Source organism: Nerophis ophidion, linkage group LG28 (genome assembly GCF_033978795.1).
Source record: "Nerophis ophidion isolate RoL-2023_Sa linkage group LG28, RoL_Noph_v1.0, whole genome shotgun sequence".
Classification (NCBI taxonomy): domain Eukaryota; kingdom Metazoa; phylum Chordata; class Actinopteri; order Syngnathiformes; family Syngnathidae; genus Nerophis; species Nerophis ophidion.
In genome coordinates, this window is record NC_084638.1 from 33,892,245 (window position 1) to 33,904,744 (window position 12,500).

At 42.3% G+C, this 12,500-nt stretch overlaps 1 protein-coding gene and 1 long non-coding RNA gene across 2 annotated transcripts in view; both read left to right on the forward strand.

The window, feature by feature from the left end:
- The first annotated feature begins 73 nt into the window (after positions 1-73).
- LOC133545039 (chromodomain-helicase-DNA-binding protein 7-like) lies at positions 74-4,865 on the forward strand. Its single transcript, XM_061890334.1, has 2 exons — positions 74-231; positions 2,739-4,865. The coding sequence occupies exons 1-2, from the start codon at positions 87-89 to the stop codon at positions 3,620-3,622; spliced, it is 1,029 nt and encodes a 342-aa protein (XP_061746318.1). The 5' UTR covers positions 74-86; the 3' UTR covers positions 3,623-4,865.
- A 1,029-nt stretch (positions 4,866-5,894) lies between these two features.
- The window catches only part of LOC133544961 (uncharacterized), a 38,502-nt gene continuing 31,896 nt past the window's right edge, over positions 5,895-12,500 (forward strand). Inside the window, exons 1-2 of the long non-coding RNA XR_009804690.1 lie at positions 5,895-6,733; positions 9,591-9,691. This is a non-coding gene — a long non-coding RNA (uncharacterized LOC133544961). The remainder of the gene's footprint in view (positions 6,734-9,590; positions 9,692-12,500) is intronic.

The window sequence follows — 12,500 nt, forward strand, 5'->3', positions numbered from 1 at the left end:
GTGATTCATGTAAATTCAAGTGTGAATAAGGAAGATGAATGAAAGTGTGATTGACCTCATGTCTGCAGGGCTTCCTGCCAGAGGCCATGTTTGACCGGCTGCTGACGGGCCCCGTGGTCAGGGAGGAGGGCGTCCGACGCCGTGGACGGCGACCCAAATCTGAGATCGCCAAGGCGGCGGCCCAGGTGGCGGCGGCACAGGCTGCCCAGGCCACCGCCGCGTCCTCTGCAGGCAAGTGGGCGTGGCATCATGCTTGCTTGAAGTGGGCGTGGCATCTTGTCTTGTCTCCTGTTGCTAGAAGTGGGCGTGGCATCAGGGTTGCTTGAAGTGGGCGTGTCATCTTGTCTTGTCTCCTCTTGCTTCAAGTCCTCCATCTTGTCTTGTCCATCGTGTCACCGCGTCTTGTCTCCTGTTGCTCCTAGTGGGCGTGTCATCATGGCGTCTTGTCTCCTGTTGCTAGAAGTGGGCGTGTCATCATGGTGTCTTGTCTCCTGTTGCTAGAAGTGGGCGTGTCATCATGGTGTCTTGTCTCCTGTTGCTATAAGTGGGCGTGTCATGGCGTCTTGTCTCCTGTTGCTAGAAGTGGGCGTGTCATCATGGCGTCTTGTCTCCTGTTCCTATAAGTGGGCGTGTCATCATGGCGTCTTGTCTCCTGTTGCTAGAAGTGGGCGTGTCATCATGGCGTCTTGTCTCCTGTTGCTATAAGTGGGCGTGTCATCATGGCGTCTTGTCTTCTGTTGCTAAAAGTGGGCGTGTCATCTTGACTTGTCTCCTGTTGCTAGAAGTGGGCGTGTCATCATGGCGTCTTGTCTCCTGTTGCTAGAAGTGGGCGTGTCATCATGGTGTCTTGTCTCCTGTTGCTAGAAGTGGGCGTGTCATCTTGTCTTGTCTCCTGTTGCTAGAAGTGGGCGTGTCATCATGGCGTCTTGTCTCCTGTTGCTATAAGTGGGCGTGTCATCATGGCGTCTTGTCTCCTGTTGCTATAAGTGGGCGTGTCATCATGGCGTCTTGTCTTCTGTTGCTAAAAGTGGGCGTGTCATCTTGTCTTGTCTCCTGTTGCTAGAAGTGGGCGTGTCATCATGGCGTCTTGTCTCCTGTTGCTAGAAGTGGGCGTGTCATCATGGTGTCTTGTCTCCTGTTGCTAGAAGTGGGCGTGTCATCTTGTCTTGTCTCCTGTTGCTAGAAGTGTGCGTGTCATCATGGTGTCTTGTCTCCTGTTGCTAGAAGTGGGCGTGTCATCTTGTCTTGTCTCCTGTTGCTCCTAGTGGGCGTGTCATCATGGTGTCTTGTCTCCTGTTGCTAGAAGTGGGCGTGTCATCTTGTCTTGTCTCCTGTTGCTCCTAGTGGGCGTGTCATCATGGCGTCTTGTCTCCTGTTGCTAGAAGTGGGCGTGTCATCTTGTCTTGTCTCCTGTTGCTATAAGTGGGCGTGTCATCTTGTCTTGTCTCCTGTTGCTAGAAGTGCGCGTGTCATCATGGCGTCTTGTCTCCTGTTGCTAGAAGTGGGCGTGTCATCTTGTCTTGTCTCCTGTTGCTAGAAGTGGGCGTGTCATCATGGCGTCTTGTCTCCTGTTGCTAGAAGTGGGCATTTCGCCATGGTTGCTTGAAGTGGGCGGGGCATCTTGTCTTGTCTCTTGCTTCAAGTTGTCCATCTTGTCTTGTCCATCGTGTCATCATGGCGTCTTGTCTCCTGTTGCTAGAAGTGGGCGTGTCATCATGGCGTCTTGAAGTGGGCGTGTCATCTTGTCTTGTCTCCTCTTGCTTCAAGTCGTCCATCTTGTCTTGTCCATCGTGTCACCGTGTCATGTCTCCTGTTGCTAGAAGTGGGCGTGTCATCATGGCGTCTTGAAGTGGGCGTGTCATCTTGTCTTGTCTCCTCTTGCTTCAAGTCGTCCATCTTGTCTTGTCCATCGTGTCACCGTGTCATGTCTCCTGTTGCTAGAAGTGGGCGTGTCATCATGGCGTCTTGAAGTGGGCGTGTCATCTTGTCTTGTCTCCTCTTGCTTCAAGTCCTCCATCTTGTCTTGTCCATCGTGTCATCATGGTGTCTTGTCTCCTGTTGCTAGAAGTGGGCGTGTCGTCATGGTTGCTTGAAGTGGGCGTGTCATCATGGTGTCTTGTCTCCTGTTGCTAGAAGTGGGCGTGTCGTCATGGTTGATTGAAGTGGGCGTGTCATCTTGTCTTGTCTCCTCTTGCTTCAAGTCCTCCATCTTGTCTCCTGTTGCTAGAAGTGGGCGTGTCATCATGGCGTCTTGTCTCCTGTTGCTAGAAGTGGGCGTGTCATCATGGCGTCTTGTCTCCTGTTGCTAGAAGTGGGCGTGTCATCATGGCGTCTTGTCTCCTGTTGCTATAAGTGGGCGTGTCATCATGGCGTCTTGTCTCCTGTTGCTAGAAGTGGGCGTGTCATCATGGTTGCTTGAAGTGGGCGTGTCATCTTGTCTTGTCTCCTCTTGCTTCAAGTCGTCCATCTTGTCTTGTCCATCGTGTCACCGTGTCATGTCTCCTGTTGCCCCTAGTGGGCGTGGCATCATGGCGTCTTGTCTCCTGTTGCCCCTAGTGGGCGTGTCATCATGGCGTCTTGTCTCCTGTTGCCCCTAGTGGGCGTGTCATCATGGCATCTTGTCTCCTGTTGACCCTAGTGGGCGTGGCATCATGGCGTCTTGTCTCCTGTTGCTCCTAGTGGGCGTGTCCCCTTGCTTTGTCCGGCGTGTGACGCGGGTGTGATGTTGTGTCCCGCAGGAGGAGGCATCAACCCCCTGCTGCTCAACAGTCTGTTTGGAGGCATGGACCTCAGCCTGCAGTCTCTCCAGTTAGCTGCGGGCCTCATGGCCTTCCCCGCACCCACCGACCCCAAGCAGGCCGCCTCCATGCTGCCCCTCATGCTGCCCGCCATGGGGGCGCTCCCCAACATGTTTGGCCTGGGCGGCCTGTTCCAGAGCAACTTGGCCTCCAACTCCGCCTCAGCCTCCACCTCCGCCTCCGCCTCCGCCAACACCAACGGCACCGCTGACGGCGAGGCGGAAGACGGCAGCGCGTCGAAGAGGAAGGAAGAGGACAAAGATGGAGGTGAGGAGGTTGAGGAGGAGGAGGCAGACGATGGCAATGAGGGAAAAAATATTGCAAAGAAGAAGAAAAGCCAGAAGGAGGACGAGGAGGAGGCGGAGAAATCCCAAAGCAACATGCCAGATAGTGATCCTGCGGCCATCAACAGTGACGCCGCCGCCTTGCTGGCTGCCGCCGGCATGTCCGCCAATTCTCTGGCGTTCAACCCTTTCCTCCTCTCCACCATGGCGCCCGGCCTCCTCTACCCCTCCATGTTCTTACCTCCGGGCCTGGGCGGCCTCGGCCTGCCTGGCTTCCCCAGCACCTCCACTCTGGCCGACCTCCAGAGCGCCATAGGGGTACTGGGGGGCAACGCCCTGGCCGCCAACCCCAACAGGGACAACAACAACGACGACGCAGCGGGGCAGCAAGCGGTGGCACAGGAGGAGGAAGAGGAGGAGGAGGAGGAGGAGGCGCGGGGAGCAGAAGGAGACCTAACCGAGGAGAGAGCAGCTGCAACAGAGACCAGGAGCCAAGAATCTCTTGTGGAGGAGGCGGGGCCATCTCCACACCAGGACTAAAGTGACCCCTGACCTCTGCCACCTTTACTCATCTAGCCTATGTTCTTTCTTTCTGGGCCAGGTGTGTTACCTGAGAGGCAGCATTAAGTTAAATCTTTAGTCTAGTCAGGGAAAATCCTCTCTTGCTCAAAGACTGTCGGCCAGTTTTCATCTTCCAGTAGTGCTTCTCTTCTAGGACGTCTTCAGAGGAGGAAGGCCAGTGCGGGCGAGCTCATGTAGCCAACGCTTCTCCACACACACACACACACACACACACACACACACACACACACACACACACAGCTGCCCTCGTACTGTTACCCAGTCACACACTGTTTGAATTCCAGTCTTTCCACTGCCGGTCTTGGATCCTTGTGTGAAGGATCCTCAGGGAGACCCTTTTCCAGGTGGCCCAGTTCTACGTTCCGTCACGTCCTGCTACTTTCCAACACGCTTGAAGACTTTAGTCCCACACTGACACCAGACCTGCCAGACCAGGACTGAAACACAACGTGCTTCGAAGTCAATGAAGTTCAGCTTCTTTTTCTTTTTTTTTTTTCTTCTTTATTTTGAAATAGTTGAAAAGCGAGCGTGGTGCTGGCTTTGTGAAGCTGCTGTTGAGACAAAGCCAGCACCACGCCACCTTCAAATACTTTTAACTACATTCAAAGACAAATTGTGTCCATCTTAAAAGCATTCACTACCACCGCCAGCCCAGCACACACACACACACACACACACACACACACACACACTAGTGTGTGTCATGCTGAGACAGCAATAACTATGGCAGCTTTTGAATGTTCCAACATAACTCGCCCAACACACACACACACACACACACACACACACACGCAGACTGTATGAATTAACCACAAGTGTCGTATTAAAGAACTCAAAAACTGTAACTGATAAGTACTGCAATCAATTTTGTCTCACTTTGTTCCTGTTGATGCACTGGTGTTCAAATAATCAGGTACCTTTATTACTTAGCTACTTTTCTTGGAGATAAATGGACTTTTTGTTACTTTTAGCCAGCAAGCTGAAGAGCATTACCTCAAAATTCTTATCTAGCCTTGAAGTTTACAGACTTATAATGTAAATGTTTTTTTTTCGTTTTTTTTTCTTATTTCATTTTTGTTTTCCTTTTCTTTTTTTGGGTGTGTCGTTTTTTGTTTTTGTTTTTGGAGACATCATGTATGATGAATTGTAGCTATGATGCTTTTAATAAAAGTGAATCATGATATTCGCCTAGGAAACCAAAGCACCGCCTCGGTCTTTTTTGCACTTTGTATTCCTCAACATACGCAAACACGAGAAGCAAATGATTCTATTCATCAAAATACACAAAACATGACATTCTATTAGGGCAAGAAACAGGATTTTATTCTTCAATATACACAAACATTACATTTTGTTTGGACAAGTATTATTCATCAGTTAACACAAACTACATTCTATTAGGGCAAGAAACAGGATTTTATTCATCAATTTACAAACACTATATTCTGTTAGGTAAAGAAACAGATAATTTTATTCTTCAATTCACACAAACACTACATTCTATTAGGACAAGAAAAACATTGTTTTATTCATCAATTTACACAAACTACATTCTATTAGGTAAAGAAACAGATAATTGTATTCATCAATTTACACAAACACTACATTCTATTAGGACAAGAAGCAAATAATTTAGGGGCACCGCGATATAAAAATGTCACATCACGGTTTTTGTGGTTTTAGTGAATATCCTCAAGTACTTTCACACTAAAATATTTGAGCCAGGATGTTTAAAACAAATTGGGCAGAATAATTTCACATAGTGTTCTGGCTTCTTAAGAACAATGTTACTGATTCTTTACATGTCTTCAGTTGTAATTATGAAATATTGTTCTGGGGTTTTTTAAGTTTTATTTTTTTGTAGCGGGCATTTGTTTTTCGTGATAAACGAGTTTCCGGTGCGTCACTTCCTGTTTATCTGACGTCACGCGAGTTCACGTCTGGTTATTAATTGCCCAAACAAAAGATCGCTTTTGCCCGAAAATAGCTGAGTTTATAGTTTAATGTACACTTGAACTGTTTAGTTAGTCAGGCAGCAATGCGTTTATGTTCATTTATCTTTTACTTTGTCATTTTCTAACGAGGAAAGACGTCTCGTACTCGTCAGTTAGCATTGAAGCTAGCTGTGAATATCGCCAACCTGTGAGTTTAAATCAAAGTGTTTTTAATCACAGTTTTACCAGAAATGTAGAACACTTCAACTCAACATTATTAATCATTAAGAGTCGTACTGCCGCAGTGTACCTTTTGTCGTTACATCCCTAACATGTTTGAAGGAAGTTGCTTAGTTCTAAGAAAGTTGTAATGCTGCAAAAATGGAGGGAAAAAACATGTAATATACTTTTGTCAAAGTTAATAAGTTAATGCATGCGATTTATCACTAAAAAAGATGGCATTAATTGCGCACTTTATTTTGACAGCGCCTACTTTGGCGGAATGTTACCTGGAATGCAGCACAGCTGTGACGCGGTCAGTGATCAGGTCAAAGCCTCCGCCAGGAACTTAAAGGCCTGCTGAAATGAGATGTTCTTATTCAAAGGGGGATAGCAGCTCCATTCTATGTGTCATACTTCATCATTTCCCGATATTTTTGCTGAAAGGATTTAGTAGAGAACATCCACGATAAAGTTCGCAACTTTTAGTCGCTAATAAAAGAGCCTTGCCTGCACCAGAAGTAACAGACAATTCACGAGTTGTGGAGCTCCTCACATTGTTTACAATCATGGCCACGAGCAGCTAGAGCGATTCGGACCGAGAAAGTGACGATTTCCCAATTAATTTGAGCGAGGATGAAAGATTTTTGGATGAGGAAAGTGAGAGTGAAGAAAAAGAAAAAAAAGTTAAAAAAAAAAAAGAAAAAAAAGACAGGGCAGTGGGAGTGATTCAAATGTTATTAGACACATTTACTAGGATGATTCTGGAAAATCCCTTATATGCTTATTGTGTTACTAGAGATTATATGGCAGTACCTGAAAGTCGGAGGGGTGTGGCCACAGGTGTGGTGACCGCCAGTGTCTTTGAGGGAAGCCATGCAGCTGCAGGAGGACGCAAGCTCCACTCATGACTAAGGTAAGAGCCTACTTATTACCACAATTTTCTCACCGAATCCTGCCAGTTGACATGTGGTTGGGATCCATGTTCGCTTGACCGCTCTGTTCCATAGGAATGTAAACAAGGAAACACCGGCTATGTTTGTGTTGCAAAGGCGGCCGCAATACACCGCTTCCCACCTACATCTTTCTTCTTTGATATCTCCATTATTAATTGAACAAATTGCAAAAGATTCAGCAACACAGATGTCCAGAATACTGTGTACCTATGTGATTAAAGCAGACTACTTTTAGCTGGGATCGGGCTGGAAAAAAATGTCCGCTACAACCGGTGACGTCACGCGTCATCATAAGTGTCATCATACCGCGACGTTTTCAACAAGATAGATCGCGCAAAATGTAAAATTGCAATTTAGTAAACTAAAGCGGGTGTATTGGCATGTGTTGCAATGTTAATATTTCATCATTGATATATAAACTATCAGACTGTGTGGTCGCTAGTAGTGGCTTTCAGTAGGACTTTCAGGCTGCTATCGGTGATACTTTTTGAAAATATACCTGCTAAAATCTACAAGGTAGTTTATTTCAAATGAAATATAACATAAACATATTTATCTCCAACTCCAAAGTGTATGAAGGGAAGTGGCATGAATAACAGTATAGCCGAGCAGATAAACCAGAAAAAAGTGGAGAAAAATCATACAATGTACAAAAAATGGTGTTTTGAACCATAACAAAAGAAAACTAATAAAATAAATGAATTATTCAGAATTACTGTTGGAATAAAAAGTAATTCACACTTGAGCTCCATCCATCCATTTCCTACCGCTTATTCCCTTTGGGGTTGCGGGGGACACTGGTGCTTATCTCAGCTACAATGGGGTGGAAGGCGGGGTAAGTTGAGCGCCATAAACATGAAAATACTGAGGCGTCTAACAATGTCTCATTGGCAAGTTGACTTCCTTTTTCAAACTGCGCTCTTGTTAAAGGGGAACATTATCACCAAACCTATGTAAGCGTCAATATATACCTTGATGGTGCAGAAAAAAGACCATCTATTTTTTTAACCAATTTCCGAACTCTAAATGGGTGAATTTTGGCAAATTAAACGCCTTTCTGTTTATTGGTCTTTTAACGTTCTGACGTCACCGAGGTAACACACCCGCCATTTTCATTTTCACATTACAAACACCGGGTCTCAGCTCTGTTATTTTCCGTTTTTTTGACTATTTTTTGTAACCTTGGAGACATCATGCCTGGTGGGTGTGTTGTCGGAGGGTGTAACAACACTAACAGGGAGGGATTCAAGTTGCACCACTGGCAAGAAATCTGCCGCCAGACCCCCATTGAATGTGCCAGAGTGTCTTCACATTTGACCGGCGATGCTAAGACAGACATGACACAGAGATGTATGGATAACCTGCAGATGCATTTGCAACCATTAAGTCAACGAAATCACAAAGGTGAGTTTTGTTGATGTTGTTGACTTATGTGCTAATCAGACATATTTGGTCACGACATGACTGCCAGCTAATCGATGCTAACATGCTATTTACGCTAGCTGTATGTACATTTGAAACTAGATACCCACATTTAATGCGAAACAAACACTTACCAATCGACGGATTTAAGTTGCTCCAGTGTCACAAGATGCAAAAGTCCTGATCGTTTGGTCCGCACATTTTACCGGCGATGCTAATAAGGCAGCCATGCTATGGGCCACTTCATTAGGTACACCCACGCTATGGCCGAATAGCGTCAATAGCTATTCGCTCAATAGCTTCAATTTCTTCTTCAATTTCGTTTTCGCTGTCTGCCTCCATACTTCGACCATCTGTTTCAATACATGCGTAATCTGTTGAATCGCTTAAGCCGCTGAAATCCGAGTCTGAATCCGAGCTAATGTCGCTATATCTTGCTGTGGTAACCGCCATGTTGTTTGTATTGGCAGCACTGTGTGACGTCACAGGGAAATGGACAGTCCCATCGCAAATAGCGAACATCAACAACTTTAAAGCTTTTTTTAGGGATATTCCGGGACCGGTAAAATTTTGAAAAAAATTTCAAAAAATACAAAAAGCCACTGGGAACTGATTTTTATTGTTTTTAACCCTTTTGAAATTGTGATAATGTTCCCCTTTAATGACAGACCACCAGTAGCAGTCCTACTAAAGTACGTCTACAGCAGTGGTTCTTAACCTGGGTTCCATGGAACCCTAAAGGTTCACTCAGTCGGCCTCAGGGGTTCACCAAGCCTCCGTCCAAACCTGACTAAATAACTTCAATGTTTTATTATTATAATCAAATGACAGCAATAATTTCCATGAGATTATTTTCTAATATAAGTGTTTTGGCTTACTTATAATGACAAAACAAACATTGTTTTTCATGATCTCTGTACAAGGTGAGGTTGGAAATAATATGTACGCCTTTCAGATCACGCATTTAGGTCACACTAAGACATTCACATCTTGCACAATGAGATGTAAACATGGGATCATGTGTACATTCCTTTAACTTTCTGTTTGTAAAATATATCTATTAGTTTTTATTTAATTTAGTAACATCTTTTAATTAAGAAAAAACATTTTATTTTTCAACAAAGGGTTCAGTGAATGCGCATATGAAACTAACGGGGTTCAGTACCTGCAACAAGGTTAAGAACCACTGCTCTACAGCTACATTCCCCCCAAAGTAGAAACTGTCATTGTAGCCTCAATTTGCCATCTTCCTCCCTCTATCCTTCTCCCTTAGAATTGGAAGAAATGAGTGAAATACTTTGGTAAGAAGAAAGACAATCAGAAACATATTCTGTACATTTTGTCTTCCACACGTTTTTGTATGAACTTTGCCATTTCTTCTTGGATTTGGAGCAGAAAGAGCAGTAAACACCAAGCGGAGGACTGCTTCACGCTGGCAGAAGAAGACACAAGCTTGGCCTTGGACACCGTCGCTCAACAAGCAGAAGAAAAAGAAGGTAAGCTGTTACTATTCTGTTTTGACTCCTCTTCTACTGACTTTTTTAAATGCTGGAATTGTAGTCTGAGTTGAGTTTTAACAGTGCGTGAGGAAATGCTAAAAGACAACATAAATATGCTCTATTTTTCTTCAAGAGAAATTCACATTTCTAGCAATTCCAGACAAATGTTTCAAAAACAGAAATGACCTCAAACCACAAACAAACCCAATCAAAGTAAGAAAACAGTAAAAATGCAGGCTCAACAACAAACTGCAGGATAGAAATAATGCACGTTCACAGAACTAAACCAGTTAGTTAAGAATGGCAGACCTTTAAAGTCCTGCGCAGTATCCACCTTTATAGACCTGAGAAATATCTATCTTTAAAGACCTGATCAGTATCCATTTTTAAAGTGCTGATGAATATCTATCTTTAAAGACCTGATCAGTATCCATTTTTAAAGTGCTGATGAATATCTATCTTTAAAGACCTGATCAGTATCCATTTTTCAAGACCTTAGCATTATCTTTCCTTACAGACCTGAGCAGTATCCACCTTTTAAAGACCTGAGCAGTATCCACCTTTAAAGACCTGAGCAGTATCTATCTTTAAAGACCTGATCAGTATCCGTTTTTAAAGACCTGAGATTTATCTGTCTTTAAAGACCTGATAAATATCTATCTTTAAAGACCTGATCAGTATCCATTTTTAAGACCTGAGTATTATCTATCTTTAGAGACCTGAGCAGTATCTATCTTTAAAGACCTGATCAGTATCCATTTTTAAAGACCTGAGTATTATCTATCTTTAGAGACCTGAGCAGTATCTATCTTTAAAGACCTGATCAGTATCCATTTTTAAAGACCTGAGATTTATCTGTCTTTAAAGACCTGATAAATATCTATCTTTAAAGACCTGATTAGTATCCATTTTTAAAGTGCTGATGAATATCTATCTTTAAAGACCTGATCAGTATCCATTTTTAAAGACCTGAGTATTATCTATCTTTAGAGACCTGACCAGTATCCTTAGTGTGTGTGAGCTGGTGTGTGTAAGAGGGCGGGGCATAAGACACTCACTGAAGGGGCGTGTGTTTAAGAGGGCGGGGCATAAGACACTCAGTGAGGGGGTGTGTGTAAGAGGGCGGGGCATAAAACACTCAGTGAGGGTGGGGGTGAAAGAGGGCGGGGCTTAAAGACACTCAGTGAGGGGGCGTGTGAAAGAGGGCGGGGCTTAAAGACACTCGTGAGGGGGCGTGTGAAAGAGGGCGGGGCTTAAGACAGATTGTATGTAGTGAAAGAGAGAGGTGCGATGACATCAGAAAGTAGAATCCATGTTGTCATGTCTACATTTTTGTGACATCCATCCATCCTTTTTTCTACTGCTTGTCCCTTTGGGGGTGGCAGGGGGTGCTGGAGCCTATCCCAGCTGCATACTTTACACAATGTCTCTTTTGGAGGCTGTAATGACTGGAAGTACTTTTATTACAGCTTGTTCCTTCTATGAAATCTGCCTAGCAACAAGTGACATTGTAACCTCCTGTTTATCATCTTTATTCAATGCTCTCTTTTGTTCTTTAACATATATATTTATACTCTATACTATGTTTATATATTTATACTATATTTACATATTCATATGATACTCTATAGCAGTGGTTGTCAAATGGGGGTACTTGAAGGTATGCCAAGGGGTACGGGAGATTTTTTTAAAAATATTCTAAAAATAGCAACAATTCAAAATCCTTTATAAATATATTTATTGAATAATACTTGAACAAAATATGAATGTAAGTTGATCAAGTGTGAAAAGAAATACAACAATGCAATATTCTGTGTTGACAGCTAGATTTTTTGTGGACATGTTCCATAAATATTGATGTTAAAGATGTATTTTTTTGTGAAGAAATGTTTATAAGTAAGTTGATGGATGTCTATTACAATCCCCAAAGAGGGCTCTTTAAGTTGATGATTACTTCTATGTGGAGAAATATGTATTTATAATTGAATCACTTGTTTATTTTTCAACAAGTTTTTAGTTATTTTTATATATTTTTTTCCAAATAGTTGAAGAAAGACCACTACAAAGGAGCAATATTTTGCACTGTTATACAATTTAATAAATCAAAAACTGATGACATAGTGCTGTATTTTACTTCTTTATCTCTTTTTTTCAAGCAAAAAGGCTTTGCTGTGATTAGGAGGTACTTGAATTAAAAACATGTTGACAGGGGGTACATCACTGAAAAAAGGTTGACAACCACTGCTCTAATGTATACTTATATATTTATATATGTATACTCTACACTATATTTTATATTTATACTCCATACTATATTTATATATTTATACTCTACACTATATTTGTTATATACTATATATTCATACTATATACTATATTTATACTCTATACTATGTTTAAATAATAAATTATATTTATATATTCATACTATATACTATATATTCTATACTATATTTATACTATAGTTATATATTCATACTATATTTATACTTTATACTATACCCTACACTATATTTACATATTTATACTATATTGAAAAATTCATACTCTATACTATATTTATATATCTATACTTTACACTATATTTATGTATTCATACTATATGCTATATTTATATATTAATGCTATATACGATATTTATATATGCATACAATATTTATACTTTACACTATATTTATATATTTATACTCCATACTGTATTTATACTCCATACTATATTTATATATTTATACTCCATACTATATTTATATATTTATACTCCATACTATATTTATATTCCATAATATATTTATATAGTTATACTCCA

What these genes read in the sequence shown, in the direction of transcription:
- LOC133545039 (XM_061890334.1), top strand. Translation starts at nt 87, where the DNA reads ATGTTTGACCGGCTGCTGACGGGCCCCGTGGTCAGGGAGGAGGGCGTC. An exon ending in CACCGCCGCGTCCTCTGCAG is followed by an intron (nt 232 to 2,738) that starts GCAAGTGGGCGT and finishes TGTGTCCCGCAG; the next exon opens with GAGGAGGCATCAACCCCCTG.